A 17,420-nucleotide genomic window follows, 5' to 3' on the forward strand; every position below is an offset into this window, starting at 1 on the left:
GTGTCCTCATCCCTTTCTTTTCTTCTACCACTTTCGACAACTTCTAGAACAATTCAATCCTGTAACACCAGACTGTGCATACTGGGATGACAAATTCTTGGTCTCCAACCCGAGCTGGCACCTTAGCACTGGTTGGCAATCATTCTGACAATATCAGAAAAAGCTCTCAGCACCTTTAGAAAAGTTGCAAAAAACCCCACAAAGTTCTGATACCAACCCGAAAGCTCTCGTACCTACAACTATTCATCCATCTAGTGCACGTTTGTGAAGTGTCTACAGCTGATCAACACTATGCTAGGACACTGAGGACACAGACATATAAGGCATCCTCCTTGCCCTTAAGGAAATCTTTGTAGAGTGAAAAGTTTGACAAGTCTACAGCCGTGGAGGCACAGATGAGGAAAGAAAGTTGCTACTGGGTGTATCTGAGGGACACCTGATGGACCCACTCCCCTGGGTTTCCAAGTAAGAATTCTACCTGGACTTCCCAACTCAGGCCCAGCTCCCCCCAAACCATTCTCCCAACTGCTGCCAAAAGGGTCTTTCAAAAACACTGATCTTTGGACACTTCTTGGCTTATGACACATCAACAATTCCCAGTGGTTTTCAGGTCAGGGTTCAACCCCTCTGCTGAAGCCTCCAGTCTCGTCATGACAGCCTCTGCCTAGTTCTCCAGCACCTTGCTCACAGAGCTGCCACTTCACCTCTGGTGAACTCCTGCTTGTTCTTGAAAGTGACTGGGTATGCCCTTTCCCCACCCCAAACACCCCTACTCCCCAACCTCACGTTCCTGACACTCAGCCCTGGTACTGCTCATCCTCACTCAGACCCAGGTGGCATGGGACACTCCCCTCTCCTCCCAGGGCTCCCAGAAGAATGTGGGCACATCCTGCCACCCCGCGTCCGACAGCTCCTCCTATCCATTCAAGACTGCTGCTTTGGGCTACAAGTCTGTGGAGTGAGTGGATGTTAAGGGAAGCCTATTGGGTCCTGGATATGGAGGTCACACGAGAGAGGTCTGTTAGTAATGGAGATTTACCCTTCCTAGCCATAGGTGTTTTTCACAGATGGTGTCGATGAAACTATCCAGGGAGAATGGGTCCAGAGGAAATCCAAGGGAACAATGGTATTAAAAAACTAAGAAGAAACAGCCAAAGCCATAGGTGGAAAGTGAAAGAGAGGAGGCTTTCAAGAAGGAATAATAAATAATGATCCTAATGAAAATCACAAGATAGTATAAGAACCTTAAATGCCACTTTGAAACAAAGAAAGACTTATGCTTTAAGTCGCTCAGTTCTAGATGTATTTCATGGCTTTATAATTCTTAAAACTTTTAAGGTACAGATATCTGACACCAGGAGGTATGTACATATGCCATCATTATCATTATACAATAATATAAACATTAAAAGTATATTTGACATTACTCACAATAGCCAAAGAGTGAAAACAACCCAAGTATCCATCAACAGATGAATGGATAAATAAAATGTGGTATATGTATATCCATACAATAAAATATCATTCAATCTTAAAATGGAGTTAAGTACTCAGACATACTAAATATAAATGAATCTTGAAATCAGTATGCTAAGTGAAAGAAGGCAGTCTCAAAGGACCGTATATTATGTAATTACATTATTATGAAATGCCCAGAACAGGCAAAGCTATAGGGATAGAAAGTAGACTGGTGGTCGCCAGGGGCTAAGGGGAGGGAGGAACGGGGAGTGACCGCTACTGAGGGTTTCTTTCTGGGGTGATGAAATACTCTAAAATTGATTGAAGGCAAAGTTACATAACTCTGTGAATATACTAAAAACTACTAAAGGGTGCACGGGGCGAATTGTATAGTATGTGGATTATATCTCAACAAAACTGTTACCAAAAGAAGCATATCTGAGTGAAGTCTCATACATCCTTTGCTTAGTGGAGTAATCCTGTTAGCACCTATAAACCTAAAGTCCAAATGAATGCCCAGTTCTCAATACAAATTCCGTGTTGCCTTCGCTTGTGAACACTAGCCTCTTACATAAACCAGCAGATGAAACACCCAGCACGGAGAAGGCTTTAATATTAGTTCCACATTACAATAACAACCTCTGTTGCAGAGCCAGTAACAAGCCTGAACCCCAGCTTCACTGCCCACCTTCCCAGCTCACACAAAACATCTGCCTGTCCATTCTCTATCTTGAATACCTACCCTCCCAAACTATGGGCATGGCTATGCCAGCTGAGTCCCTCTGGCAAGGACACGCAGGATTGCTTTCAGAAAGCAGAGGCTGAGGGAGGGGTGCTCACCCACAGGAGCAACTGACCAGAAAACATGCACAACTGGCCCCAACACACCCACCACCCTTCTACACACAAGGCCTTTTCAATCTGGGTGTTGTGTTTTGTTTTTTTTTTAACTGTGTCTACAAGGATTTTTACAGTTGGTTTCAAATTCCCTCAGTTAGCAGTTACAGGTTTTGATCTGTTCCTAATTATGGAAAAGAATCCTGGGATTGGTACAGAGTGAAGGAACTTGAGTTCAGCATTACAATTTTTAAAGTGCCAATGTTTATATGAATTCTGAGAACTAGATTTCCTCAGTTATTCTGCTTTAAAAAATGAGAATCAAGGACAAAAAGGCTTTGCCTGCATTGAAAGCCATACTAAAATTTAACCGAATGACCTATCCTGCACCATTTAGACACTTCCTTACTCTTTTCCATAAATTAGTCTCTACATTTTTACCGAATCTGGATAGTCTCTAAGTGTGCATGGGTGTGTTTAAGAGCTAACCACATCTAGAAAAGCTAAGGCTCTGAGGAAAACAGAGCAGTACAGACACGTACAGCCCCCTTTGTTGAGCACACCGCTGGATGTGTGCAGGAGGAGGCAGGCTGAGCCCTCCACACGGCACACATCCAGGTACAGTCCCGAGTGCACAGAGAACGGGTGTCGTGTGCAGACACCGAGGACGCGCAATGCCGCAGCTCTATTTACGCTGCCTGCAAATACTACAGTTAGTTGTACCAAAGAGTAAAAAGACACATTTCCAATAGAACTTACCTGCTCGTTCAAGGAAAGCTTGGCAAATTAAATGGTGTGCACGCCATAGTTTATTTTCGAAAGTGCTCCTGAATACAGCTTTCATAAGTGGATCTTACTCAAGTAAGTGATCCAGCCCAGGTGAAGAACAGAAAATCAGGCAGAAAGTCAACATCCCTTTGACTCTTAAACTTAAAATTAGTACTTTTTAAAAGTAAGTGTGGGGAAGAGATCCCTCTAGAAGGAAATGCTCTAAAACCATTTCAGTGGCTTTCAGAGGGTGGAGCAACAGGGCACTGGGAGGAAAAAAAACTAGAACTCAGCATTGGCAAGAGCACGACTATCTCCAGCACAAGAGCCTGTTTATATGCACGGAGCCCTCTTTCTAAATGGGAAAAATGTCAGCAGCATAAGATTTTCACTAAGAACCTTAAAAACGTTCATCATTTTTCGGCTATACACAACAAAGCCTAAAGTTCAATCAGAGTCAGAAGTAACAAGGTATGTCAGTATGAAAACAACCTCAACTTAAAACAAGCCAAGAAATAATATTTACTAGACCCCAAATCAAATATTTTATAAATGTATCTGATCTATAATTGGATAGTGTTAGACGTTACCAAAGTGAAATTGTATTGACTAGAGCCTACAGCTCAACCTCTATGGGGCCAAACAACCTAAATAAATCCCTGGGTGCCACCTAAGATTCCCATTACCTTGGTGTATTCACGCTGCATAATCCTCTCCCCTTGAGTGCGGGTGGGCCTGACCTAACCAGGTGAACACTTTTAAGAAGGTCCTGAGGTCAGTCAGGAAAAGTCAGAAAAAGTTGAAGCTTCAGTAGACAAATCTCTATTTTTGGTCTAAAATTTTTATTTTCTTTTTTTTATTTAAAAAAAAAAATTTTTTTTAACGTTTATTTATTTTGGGGACAGAGAGAGACAGAGCATGAACGGGGGAGGGACAGAGAGAGAGGGAGACACAGAATCGGAAGCAGGCTCCAGGCTCTGAGCCATCAGCCCAGAGCCCAACGCGGGGCTCGAACTCATGGACCGCGAGATCGTGACCTGAGCTGAAGTCGGACGCTTAACCGACTGAGCCACCCAGGCGCCCCTAAAATTTTTATTTTCAAATGTTATAGAAATGGAATCATACAGTATACAAATTGCTAAGCCTCCCCCCACCTCAGCAAAATTTCCTTGGGATTCATCCAAATTATTGTATCGATAGTTTATTTCTTTTTATTGCTGAGTATTACATATGTATATGTATTGCATACATATACGTATGATATGTATGTAGCACAGTGTGGCCATTAACCTGCTGAAGAATATTTGGGTAGTTTCTAGTTGGGGCTATTATGAGTAACACTGCTGAATATTGCTGCACAGGTGCTATAAACATGGGTGTACAGGTGTCTGTGTAATCACCGGTTTTCATTTCTCTGGGATAAATGCCCAGGAACGCAAATGCTGGGTTGTATACTAAGTGCAAGTTTAGTTTGATAAGAAGATGCCAAACTACTTTCCGGAGTGGCTATACCATCTTACTTTCCCACCAGCAATGTATGTGTGATCCAATTTCTTTGTATTCTCTCAAGCATTCGGTGTTCTCACTATTTTGATAGGTATGTGGTGATGTCTCATTGTGGTTTTAATTTGCATTTCTTTAGTGGCTTCTGAATCTGCGTATCTCATGTCCTTATTTGCCGTAACGTATAATCTACTTGATGAACTGTCTCTTCACATCTTTTGTTCATTTTTAAATTAGAGCACTTCTTTTTTAAAGTGTTGAGTTTTGAGAACTGTTATAGTCTAGATACAAGTGCTTTGTTAGAAATATGATTTGCAAATATTTTCTCCCAGTATGTAGCTTACTGTTTCATCCTCTTGCCAGGGTCTTACTACATAGAGCAAAAGCTTTTGGTCTTGATGTGGTCCAATTTATCAATTTCTTCCTTTATGGGTCATGTTTTTGTTGTCAAATCTAGAAATCTTTTGCCCAGACTTAGGATATAAAGTTCTTCTTCAAGGGGCGCCTGAGTGGGTCAGTCGATTAAGCGTCCGACTTTGGTTCAGGTCATGATCTTGTGGTTCATGAGTTGGAGCCCCGAGTCGGGGTCTGTGCTGACAGCTCAGAGCCTGGAGCCTGCTTTGGATTCTGTGTCTCTATTTTTTCTCTTCCCGTGCTTAATAACTCCTGGAGATAACACACTGCAGTTGTGCTAGTGGTTACAGTATTTGGAGATAAAATTAATATTTTTTAATGTTTATTTTTTTTGGGGGGGGAGGGGGGGAGAGAGGGAGAGAGAGAGAGAGAGAGAGAGAGAGAGAGAGAGAGAACGAACCCCAAGCAGGCTCTGCACTGACAGTGCAGAGCCCGACCACTACACAGCCCGATGCAGGGCTCTATCTCACAGACAGTGAGATCATAACCTGAGCTGAAATCAAGAGTTGAACACTTAACCGACTGAGCCACCCAAGAGTCCCTAAAATTAATATTTTTGACTAGAAGGATCTAATGATGAGTCCACAGAAACTGAACGAGGACACATCATTAAGATGTAATCAAAAATGGCCAGATGACTCCAGTTAACATTTCTGAAACAGCGATCACATTATTTCAAAATCCTTACTCTGTAGATAAGTGTCTTTTAATTTTTTCCCCTTAAATACTTTCATTTATCTTGGGAAGGGGCCTCTGAGGGGGAGGGTGCTATCTCTTTAGCTAGCAGAGTAGCGTGCCTGTTATCCTCACACACCCTATTTTTGAGGACACCGTAGCCATGCTTCATGGGCGGTCAGAGCTGCGTACAGCAGTCTTGCCCTTTGATATCCTGGGACTCTGTCAAGTGAACCAGAGAAACAGCCCTTTGCAGCATGGCAGAGCCCCCAAAGTTCCGGGATTTACCTCCACTTCAATAATATTGAATGTTTTTTAGCATGAGAATGTGTTATAACATTTGAATTAATTTGGACTACACTTTGGCTTTGGAGAGGAATCATTTCAAATAGACACAGGTACTTTTTATTAACTTCTTATTCTTGCTATCTTAAATTCCTTACTGTGTTTAACGGCACACTTGCCAAAATACTTGGCATGTTAAAAAAAAAAAAAAAGCAGGCTTTTGATTTTTTTGTTTTTTTGTTTTTTTTTAAACAGCTTCAGATTGAAGCTGAGAGTTACCATAAACAAGTTGAGTGGCAGGCCTGGTATGCTGTGTCTTGTTACATAAAGCTATTGCCAGAATCTCAGTAAATATAACATTTAAAAAATTTGTCTTTGTATATTCATAACAAATAACGACAAGTGAGAATTACATTATGCTCTTCCTGTATCATATTTTACTAAGATTTCACACTTCATTATCTACTGCTGAATTGTTTAATAGTAATGTTACATGGAAATGATAGATCATTTTTACTTTATATTTTTATATAATGAGGTAACATGAAATATAATTTGATGTACAATTTTGCCTGTTACAGAGGGTGTGCTAATTATAGTGGCATATGCACAAAACATTTTGACATGACAAGAGGCTGAATAAGTAGCCACTTTACTTAGGAAAAAAAAGGTATGATCTATAATGAGCTGATTTTGTGTAAGATGTGAGGTTTAGATCAAAGTTCATTTATTTGTCTGTTGTTGCCCAGTTGTTCCAGCGGTACTTATTTGAAAAGGCTATCCTTCCTCCACTGAATTAATTGTCTTTGTTTCTTTGTTAAAAATCGTATCGACATATTTACGTGGTTCTGTTTCAGGGTTCTTTATTCTATTCCTTGATCTGTCTATCCCTCCACCAACAACCACAAAGTCTTGATTACTGTAACTAAACAATAAACCTTAACATTATATACAGTGATTCCTCCCACTTTATTCCTCTTTTTCACACTTGTTACAGCTATTGGAGACTCTCTGCCTTTTTGTATAAACTTTAGATTAAGTTTATCTATATTTACCAAAAAAAAAAAAAAAAAAAGTCTTGCTGTGATATTTAAAACTTTTTAAAATTAGGGTAAAACCGACATAAGGTAAAATTTACCATTTTAACTTTTTTTTTTTATTTAAAAAAAAAATTTTTTTTTTTTAATGTTTATTTATTTTTGAGACAGGGAGAGACAGAGCATGAACAGGGGAGGGTCAGAGAGAGGGAGACACAGAATATGAGCAGGCTCCAGGCTCTAAGCTGTCAGCACAGAGCCCAACGCGGGGCTCAAACTCACGGACCGTGAGATCATGACCTGAGCCGAAGTCGGCCACCCAACCGACTGAGCCACCCAGGCGCCCCATTAACTTTTTTTTTCTTCTTAATGCTTATTTATTTATTTTTGAGAGAGAGAGCACAAGCAGGGGAGGGGCAGAGAAAGAGAGGGAGACACAGAATCCGAAGCAGGCTCCAGGCTCCCAGCTGTCAGCACAGAGCCCGATGTGGGGCATGAACCCACAAACCGTGAAATCGTGACCTGAGCCAAAGTTGGACGCTTAACCAACTGAGCCACCCAGGTACTCCCCATTTTATTTTATTTATTTATTTAGTTAAAAAAAATTTTTTTTCATGTTTATTTATTTTTGAGAGAGACAGAGACAGAAGATGAGTGGGTTAGGGGCAGAGAGAGAGGGAGACACAGAATCTGAAGGAGGCTCCCTCTGAGCTGTCAGCACAGAGCTCTGCGCAGAGCTCGAACTCACAAATGGTGAGATCATGACCTGAGCCGAAGTCGGACACTCAACCGACTGAGCCACCCAGGCACCCCCAGGTGCTCTCCATTTTAAGCATTTTTAAGTGTATGATTCAGTACTCTTTTTTATTTATTTTATTATGATTTTTTTAACGTTATTATTGAGAGACAGAGAGACACAGAGTGTGAGCAGGGGAGGGGTAGAGAGAGGGGGAGACACAGAATCTGAAGTAGGCTCCAGGCTCTGAGCTGTCAGCACAGAGCCCGACGCAGGGCTCAAACTCACAAACTGTGAGATCATGACCTGAGCCGAAGGTTGTGGCTTAACCAACTGAGCCACCCAGGCGCCCTGATTCAGTACTCTTAAGCAGAGATGCTGCAAAAATTAGATAAGAGGATAGTGTGAGTAACTTTATGTCTATACATCTGAAAAAAATTAAATAAATAATAACTAGGAAAAATTATTTTAAATGACTCAAACAGAAAGGGAAAATCCAAAATATCCTATAACTTTTAAAGAAGCTGAAACAACAGTTTAAAAAAATCTCCACAAATAAAACACCAAAATCTCATGATTTTACAGGAGAGATCTATCAGGTACTCAAGGGTCATAGAATTCTAATCTTATACGATCTCTTCCAGAAAGAAGAAAAAATCAATTTATAATTACTAATGGTTAGTTTAACCTTGATATACACATCTAACAAGGAAAGCAAAAGGAAATTGGACGAATGGTGGTGTCATTCACTGAGAAAAGAGGCCTGGGGTTTGGGGCTGAGGTCATAGGAATGACTATGTGCGAAAGGCAGGAGCTTGTGATTGTCCAGGTAGAGATGTCTAGGCAGCCACCAAGAATATTGGTCTGGAGCTCAAGTATAAGCTGGGCTGGAGACAGCACTGAGAATCACCAATACAGAGAATCCCATAAGTCTTACAGGTGGGATGGAATTACCCCGGGAAACTGTATGGGATGTGACTGATTCGCAGACAACCCCAATATTTAAGGAAGGAGATTCCCTGGAGACTGGCCAGAGAATCAGGGAAAGAAAGGACCAGGAAGGCCAGAAAGACAGTGACTCAAACCACTCTGTGAGCAAGAGAGCAGTGAGGAGACTGAAGAATTCAGTGACTGGCATCTGCTAAGACAGGACAGTTTCAGGATGTGGTGAGGGAAGGAGGCACTGCTGTGTGGGCTGATGGATGAGTAGATAAGAGGAAGCACAGATAGGGAGCCAACACTATGAGAAGGCTGGCCAAGGAGGGAAGCAGACAGTGTCTAAGAGCAACGGGAAAAGCCGATTAGAGGATGAGCACATTGGTAGACCACTAGACAGAAAAAGGAAAGTGGTTGGTGAGAAAAAAAACCACAACACAGAACCTATCCTCACATTCCAGGAAGGAGAAGATTGCTCTGTAGTCACAGTCCCAAGGCATGGACACAAAATCACCACAAGTCCTTTTCAAACACATCGTCACTGATCAGTGACGACTTGCTTCTGAGAGTCGGTGAACGGCCACAGACCAGTCCTGTGACTGTGCTTCGATGGCTAAAGGTGAACCAGCGCTTGGAAGTCCACCCAGCCCTGAATTCCACACAGGGGGTAAAAGAGAAAAGTATGGAGGCAAGGCACTTGAGGACAGTGGCAGATGATAAAGAGCAAAAATGAGGTCACGGGTCTTGGATAAGAGGGAGTCTACTGGTCACCCAAGAACAGAGAAAACGATCAAGGTTGATAACATTGGTGGCAGCAGCAGGTGACATGCTTTCAGGTCACATACACAAAAAATCTGAGGTGTGGAGCGGCTACACGATCTGTCTAGGAGCAAGCCAGGACGCATCCCCCTGTCCGACTGCAGGGCCTGTGCTCTTACAGGCAACCTTGTGCTGCCACCCAATGCTATCTTCCTTTAAACTCTGCCCGCATTTGTGGCATCTTTCTGTATGGCACATCCCACACTCTGGCTCTCGCTGGTTAGAAGTGTGTTTATTTCATTTATACCCACCTTCCCCCAGAACCGAAGCTCTATAGGCTTTTACATGGCAAGTGCTCATCGAAGAAATGAATACAGCTGTAGTTACCGAACGTGTTATGTGCCGAGTTGCTTTCAAGAGCGTGGATCATTTCCCTTCTCAAGTGACTGAAGCCATCCCCACCACACCTTCTTTACGGTGCTCAGGTGTTCACGTTCCTTTGCCACAGAGACTACAAAGGCAAAGCTATACTGTGCACCTCATTTACCTCAAGTTCCAAATTAGTGGATTTAGCCTCCACTGAAGAGATTTCACTATGTCTGCAGGTTGAGACCAAAAAGCACTTCTTACCTGAATTTTGATGGGCCAGGTGAAATTACTGACATAGACGAAGAAAGTGATATTTGGATGGTTGCGAAAATCAAATTTCTCATTAGAGAAGCTATCTTTGTACTCCTTAATGTTGGTTTTTGAAACAACAGGCATCTCTTCTCCAGCCTGGGTTCCAGCTGTCAGGAAGAAAAGAATGAAATACAAGAGCCCCATTTTTTTTTCTTTTTTTGGGCAGAATCTGTCCTCATTAATAATGACAGTTTAGCATTTACTTAACACTCACTATGTTCCAGGAATAGCCTTTAAGAGCACAATCTCCTTTAGTTCTAACAACAACTCTTATTATTCTCATTTATAGATCAGGAAACTGAGGTTCAGAGAAATTTAGTAACTTGGCTCAGGTCACACAGCCAGCAAGAAGCAGAGGTGAGATTTGCAGCAGGAAGGCAGATACACAATGCTGTGCCCTTAACCAGAATGCTTTTGCAGGGGTCTCGGGACTCCTCAGCACTGAAACGATGGCATGCAGTTGTGAAAATACAGATACCACTGGAATCCTGCTGACAAGCAATGGCCCTCACTCTGCACGTTAACACTTCAACTGCTTTACGTTTCCCCTTTATACCTGTTTGTCAGTACTCTTGATCCCCCATATCAGGGACAGAGTCACCTCTCCCTTCCTAACTAGCAGTGACCTCATGTCTCAACAGCAGCAGGGAGAAAGGAGCTCTAGGGAATCACTCCGTCCCTTCTGTTATCAGCTACAACTGTATTTAAATCCCCTCAATCTGGCATAAACTTATCCTCTTCCCAAATAGCCCTTCAATATTCCATATTCTCCCTTAGCCAGGAATTCTAGTATCTACAAAGACTCAAAAAACAGATTTTTTTTCCCCATGTCTGCATTAAATACTGTGACTGGAGCCCAGGTTTTTGGGTCCTCATTAAAGAGAATCATTGAAAAGCATTCACATGCTCACAGATGTTGCCCTTCTCCCAAGGCTCTCATAATTCCGACTTTTTCTTAGAAGTGTCTCCTCACCGCAAGTTTCTAAACCTTCTCTGAATTCTATACAATCTTTTAAAACGTGATAAGCATGTCTTAAGATAGATAGCATATCTTTTAAGATATGATAAACATAATACATACAAAGGTTACGTTTAGGGGTGCCTGGGTGGCTCAGTTGGTTGAGCATCCGACTTCAGCTCAGGTAATGATCTCACAGTCCGTGAGTTCGAGCCCCGCGTCAGGCTCTGTGCTGACAGCTCAGAGCCTGGAGCCTGCTTCGGATTCTGTGTCTCCCTCTCTCTCTCCCCCTCCCCTGCTCAAGGTAGTGTTTCAAGCACTACCTTGACTACTTTGTTTATTATGTCATTTCATCCTCACCATGTTCTGCACAGCTAGGTGTTTTAATCATCCCTTGTATACACGAGAAACTGGCTCAGAAAGCTGAATTTGCCTAATCGCACAGTGCAGCATAGTAACAGGCAGAGTTCAAACCCAGATCTGCCAAGCTACGTTCATAAGCACTACATCAGGCCCACCTGTTACTTCTTCAGATTTTCTTTAGTGAATCGTAGCAAGGTAAACAGGCTAGCAAACACTATGCTCTGAGAGCTTGATTTAATTCCCAAAGTATATTTCCCCTTACTTACTAAGATCTCATTCTATTTAAAATATTTCCATTTCTTGCAACTCTGAGTCATTTCCATATTGTCCTTCTGAAGCATGGATGGGGAGGTGACGGGAGTGCCGGAGCAGTGGCTACAGCAATGCTATTAAAGCTGGTAGCAGGGCAGGGGTGGTGAGCACGTACTGAGTCTGACACCGTGGTAGGCGCTGGCACGTATAACCTAAGTTCATCTACACAGCAGTTCTAGGAGGTAAGTATCGTTATCTTCTCTTTACGACAACCCTAAGGTTTAGAGAGGGGTTTGGACACTTGGTTCAAGGTCTCCCAGGTAGTAAGTGGCAAAAGTGGGTTTCAAACCCATCTGTCTGTCCCCAGCGCCCCCTTTCTCAACAACTACATCACTTTTCTCAATCTGCTACTTCCACTTCAAAGGTCTTCTCTAGGTATGTCTTTACCTGAGAAGCTGGCGGCCCAGGTGATGTTGAGGTTGAAGTTTTTGGAGGCATTGATGAACATGTCCAAATCCCTGTTTTGCTGATGAGAGGTGCGAACAGTTAGAAAATTAATTATAACGGTTTCCAGATTTTGAAAGAAAACAGTAATCAAATTTTATTACTCTCAATTTTCTTCATTACAAAACATATTTTACGATGTCTTAAAAGAAACTCACACTTATAAAATATGAGTTAACATTTCTAACCAGTTTTCCCAAATAAATTTCATTTCTCTCCCTTAAAAGTATATATAATTTAATGCTTTATCATATGCCTAACTCTATGAAAAAGTATCTTTTAAAAAACCCCTCACCAGAGCACAATGTCTTAAATCATATGGCCTATGTTAAGGGAAGCAGCGTCGTAAGGATCATCTAGGTAGTTGGGCTCCAAATGTCTGGAGAGCTCACACCGATACATAAACACTTAACAGTTTATGTGTATTTATAAATTAAACCTACATACTTCTGAGCTGATAGATTACATATATTGTGAAGTTCTCCAAAATGGAAATGGCTTTTAAAAAAAGCATATAAAATTGAAATAAACTAACTTAAAAAAATACTTTGTGTCCATTCGGGATTTGAAAAAACATTTTTCTCTCACTAAAAAAAATCAAGAGAAATATGACTGAATATTCCTCATTAGTTTTGAAATCCCTTTACCACTTAAAGACAACTATTTGAAGAGCTAGGTTATTTTGATCCTTGATTTTAATGACTGAAAAAGACATCTCTGAGAAATGTGCTGAGCCAATGGGAAGAAGTGCACTGTTGGCTACAATGGGTAAACTGATGCTAATTTTAAGTTTTCACTGAAATTTGACGAATAAATCTCTTTCTTGTGGTCAAAGAGTTGTTTTTGCAAGTGAATCAGATGTCATATTTTTAAATTTTGTAAATGGATCCAATCCTGCTGAAATTCTGTATCTTGAAAGATCAAAAAACAAGTCAGATCGGTAAGATTTGTAATGGTCTTTACAGCACAAAATCACAACAATGGAAACATTTCCAAACAGTCATTTTCAAAATGTGATCTCCAATCCAGAAGTTTCTCTTGCAAAGCAGTTATTTACCTTCTCATTTACTGATATAACCTGTTGTCCTCTTGCAGGGGACAGCTCAAGTGTTTATGTTTATTGGAAGCACACTACTAATAATTACTTCTTTTGGAAAGGATCAATAAACTTGAAATCCTAGTGCTTTTATAAAAGACAGAACATACACATTGGATAATTCTATTAAATATTCTGTCATAAGATAAACAGGGAACTCCAGAGAGGTTAAAAGATTTTCGTAGCTCCTCACCTCATCAAGAAGTATTACGAGGAGTCTTGTTTATTTAAAATAAAATCAACAACATCAATCACATCCTGAAAGACATCCTTCAACCACTTGCTGAGGAATAAGGTATTAAACAAATTTCATGTGTGGTACTTTGGTATAACCTTATCTTAAAACCTTTTTTTTTTTTTTTTTTTAAATACCAGTCACCAGAGCCATTCAAATGATACGACATACAGTGTGTCCACAGAATATTTTCATTAAGGTTACTTATTGTTTTTACTTAAAAAGAAATTCACTCATTGGAATAGATTTTCTCTAGTTCATTTTTCTTTAAATTTACCATTAAAATGGAATATAAAAAATAAATCTTACTTTCATTTCATTATATAATAAACATCCCACACTCTGGATTTTATTCTACTACTAATTTATTTATTTTTTTTTAATTTAGTAATGTTAACAATGTTTGTTAACAAAGGAATATAAATGGGCCTACTGTCATATTATCCTCTGTGTATTATTTGTTATGTTTATTGTGACAGGAATTTTGTGACTGTAAATGGCTTTGTGTATGTTGATGAGAAATAAGAAAGTTTAAAGTTTAAAGTTTAAAACGAGGTTCCTAAATAATTTATCATCAAGTTTACTGAAATTTCATTACGTACTGGACTGGCCATTGAATGACTTTATATTTCATTGAAAAAAATCATATAGGTGTGCCTTCATGTTCTAAATGCTTCACTTTTAAATGTCGTGCTATGTTGGCTCCCTCTACCCCTAGGTAGTACCTTATGGCAGGCTGTGGTTCATCATTAATGAAAGAAGATATAAACCCACATTTCAAACAACAGTCTTAATAATTTCAATGATTTCTGGTCAACTTCTTGTTGGACTCGATTGCACCTCTACCAGTTTTATCTCCTACTGAGGCTAACAACTTATTCTAGGCATGGAAGCGTCACCTCTGCCATTGTCCTCGTATCACTGGCATTCATTTCAATCTGCAGTCCGTCTGAGGGTACTTGTTAAGCGTCTGGTCCATTTTAAGAAATAAATCTGGGCCTTGCCATGCGCCCCTCTAACGGGGAGCTCCCCTTGCAGTCTGCTCTCCTTTCCTGTATGGGGATGCAATGGGTTGATGGGCAAACCAAGTATGTGTGGAGTCAGTGTCAGCCTGTGTATCAGATCCTGACAAATCTTAACAACGTCACTCTTGTCTTTGAGATGGAGAGGAGATAAAATGTAGATCCTAACATTTCTTTCCTGCACCTCTAAACAGTCCTGCGTACTCCACTTTGGAGACCATGCTAATGCCGTGCTTCTATCCATAAGGATCAAGAAAAAGAGTCACATGAATTCAAAACAAAGCAAGAAAACTTTTAAAATCTTACTTCATCAGGTGTCGCCACAAAATTGATGGCTGTGTAATAGCGGTCATCTTCCTGGGATAGGCTAAAGGTGAACTGATAGTCAATAAGAAGAGTATCTATAGAAAGAAAGAAATGTATATTCAAAAATTAAAACAAAACAGAACAAGTCTTTAGAGATACAGACTGATTTTCTTATAAATATTCAACAGCCAGGAAACACTTTTAGCTCACTTATAACTGGGAACTAGGAAGCTTTTCAAAGGAAATAAAGTCTGTGGGCAGTATTGTTTTATTTGGAATAACCTATCAAACTCTCCTTGTATCATGATCCTGGCTGAGACTTTAGGCTCCAACCTCACTCACCTACAAATATTAATTGTACATCTATTACATGCTAGGTTTTGCTTAAAGATACACAGCTATAAATTAATGATATAAAAGGAATCGAGACTCCATGGAAAAATAGGCTGATTCCAGGTCTGGAGCAAGGAATATGTGCCTTGACTATCTTATTCGAGAAAGCAAGAAAGCATTCAAACACTAAAGTGATGTAGCAAAAGAACATGCCTTTAGAGAGAAACTAATGGCCAAAGATGGTATAATTTTTTTTTTCCTAGTCCAAAAAAGGTGGTTTTATTAAAACATGGGGACAGGACCCATGGGCAGAAAGAGCTAGCTGCCCAAGATGGTAGAATTTAATTCTAAAAAGTCTATTGTACAACTCAACAACCTGATTTAAAAATGAACAGAGGACTTGAATGGATACTTCTCCCAAGAAGATATTCAAAATGGCCAGTAAGCACATGAAAATAAGTTCAACATCATTAATCGCTAGGAAAATACAAATCAAAACCACAATGAGATACCACCTCACGCACAGTAAGATGGCTACTACAAAAAAAAGAAAAGAAAAGAAAAGAAAAGAACAAGGGTTGGTGAGGATGTGGAAAAACTGGAAACCTTGTGGGAATGTGAAATGGTGCAGCTAACGTGGAAAACAGTATGGTAGTTTCTCGAAAAATTAAAAGTAGAATTACCAAATGATCCAGCAATTCTACCCAAAGAGTTGAAAGTAGGATCTTGAAGTGATATTTGTACACCATGTTCATAGCAGCCAAACAGATCATGGCTATAATTCACAATAGCCAAAAGATGGAAGCAACCCAAAGGTCCGTCAACAGTATACATAAAGTGGAATATTAAAAAGGAAGGAAATTCTGACATATACTACAACCTGGAACAATCTTGAAGACACTATGCCAAACGAAATAAGCCAACCACAGAAGACAGATACTGTATGATTCCACTTATATGAGATGCCTAGAGCAGTCAACATTATAGAAACAGAAAACAGAATGGTGACTGCCAGGAGCCAGAAGAAGAGGGAAACGGAGAGTTGTTGTTAAGTTTATTTTTTACTGTTTAAGAAACTGCCAAATGGTTTGCCAGAGTGCCTACACCATTTTATATCCCATAAAGAATGCATGCATGAAGGTTCCAGTTTCCCATAGCATTGCTAAAACTTGGCATTGGGTATTGGCTTTGTTTTCCAAGATAGATACGTTGTAATGTACCAGATTACAAAAAATTCACTGATATGGTTTCGAGTTCCACATTTAACTGATCTTTAAGAAATAACCAGTTGTCTAGTTTTGGTATGGTATCAAAGGATAGTATCCATAATTAACTGAAAGGGTTATTAAAATACTCTACTCCTTTCCAACTCTATCTGGTGAGGCCAGGTTTTTCTTAATGTACTCTAACCAAAGAGGTGTATTCAACAGACTGAATGTAGAGCAGAGGTGAAAATCCAGTCATCTATTAAGTCACAGTACTGACTTTTGATTCTAGTCATTCTAGGGGTGTGCCTCACTGTGGTTTTAATCCACATACCCCAGATGTGTGATGTTACTAAGTCTTTTGTTCATGTTGGCCAACTGTCTTCTTTGGTGAAATGTCTATTTCAAATCATTCCTTGTTTTCAACTTGAATTGTCTCCTCATTTAGTTGTAAAAGTGTTGTTGTTTTTTTAATATATTCTGGATACAAGCTCCTTATCAAATACATAATTTGCAAACATTTTTTCTTCTCTGTGGCTTTTTACTTTTTAATGGTATTCTTTTAAATACAAGTTTCAACTTTTGATAAAGTCCCAATAAATAATTTTTTCTTTCAGGGTGCCTGGGTGGCTCAGTCGGTTGAGCACCTGACTTCAGCTCAAGTCATGATCTCACGGTTTGTGAGTTTGAGCCCCACCTTGGGCTCTGTGCTGACGGCTCAGGGTTTGGAGCCTGCTTGGGATTCTGTGCCTCCTTCTCTCTCTGCCTCTCCCCCACTCATGCTCTCTCTCTTTCAAAAATAAATAAAAATTTTTAAAATTTTTAAAAATTGTATTTATGAATTGTGCTTTGAGAATCATATCTAAGAATTCTTTCCCCTACACAAAGTTATGAAGTTTTTCTCATTTCTTCTAAAAGAGATATATGTGTATATATTTACATATATTATATACACACATACAATGTATATCTATATGTGTATATATATATGTGTGTGTGTCACATTTATAGGTTCCAGGTGGACATGAATTTTGAGTGGATGCTATTCAATCCAGGA

At 40.0% G+C, this 17,420-nt stretch overlaps 1 protein-coding gene across 5 annotated transcripts in view; it reads right to left on the minus strand.

Moving 5' to 3' along the window:
- The window catches only part of ATRN (attractin), a 159,916-nt gene that overhangs the window by 42,538 nt on the left and 99,958 nt on the right, over positions 1–17,420 (minus strand). For all 5 annotated transcript variants that reach the window (XM_060613551.3, XM_060613532.3, XM_060613525.3 and 2 more), the window contains exons 22-24: positions 14,826–14,920; positions 12,110–12,188; positions 10,039–10,196 (exon numbers count right to left, since the gene is read on the minus strand). In XM_060613551.3, coding sequence (XP_060469534.2) covers positions 10,039–10,196; positions 12,110–12,188; positions 14,826–14,920 — 332 coding nt within the window. The remainder of the gene's footprint in view (positions 1–10,038; positions 10,197–12,109; positions 12,189–14,825; positions 14,921–17,420) is intronic.

This window comes from Panthera onca, chromosome A3, assembly GCF_046562875.1.
Source record: "Panthera onca isolate mPanOnc1 chromosome A3, mPanOnc1 haplotype 2, whole genome shotgun sequence".
Classification (NCBI taxonomy): Eukaryota; Metazoa; Chordata; class Mammalia; order Carnivora; family Felidae; genus Panthera; species Panthera onca.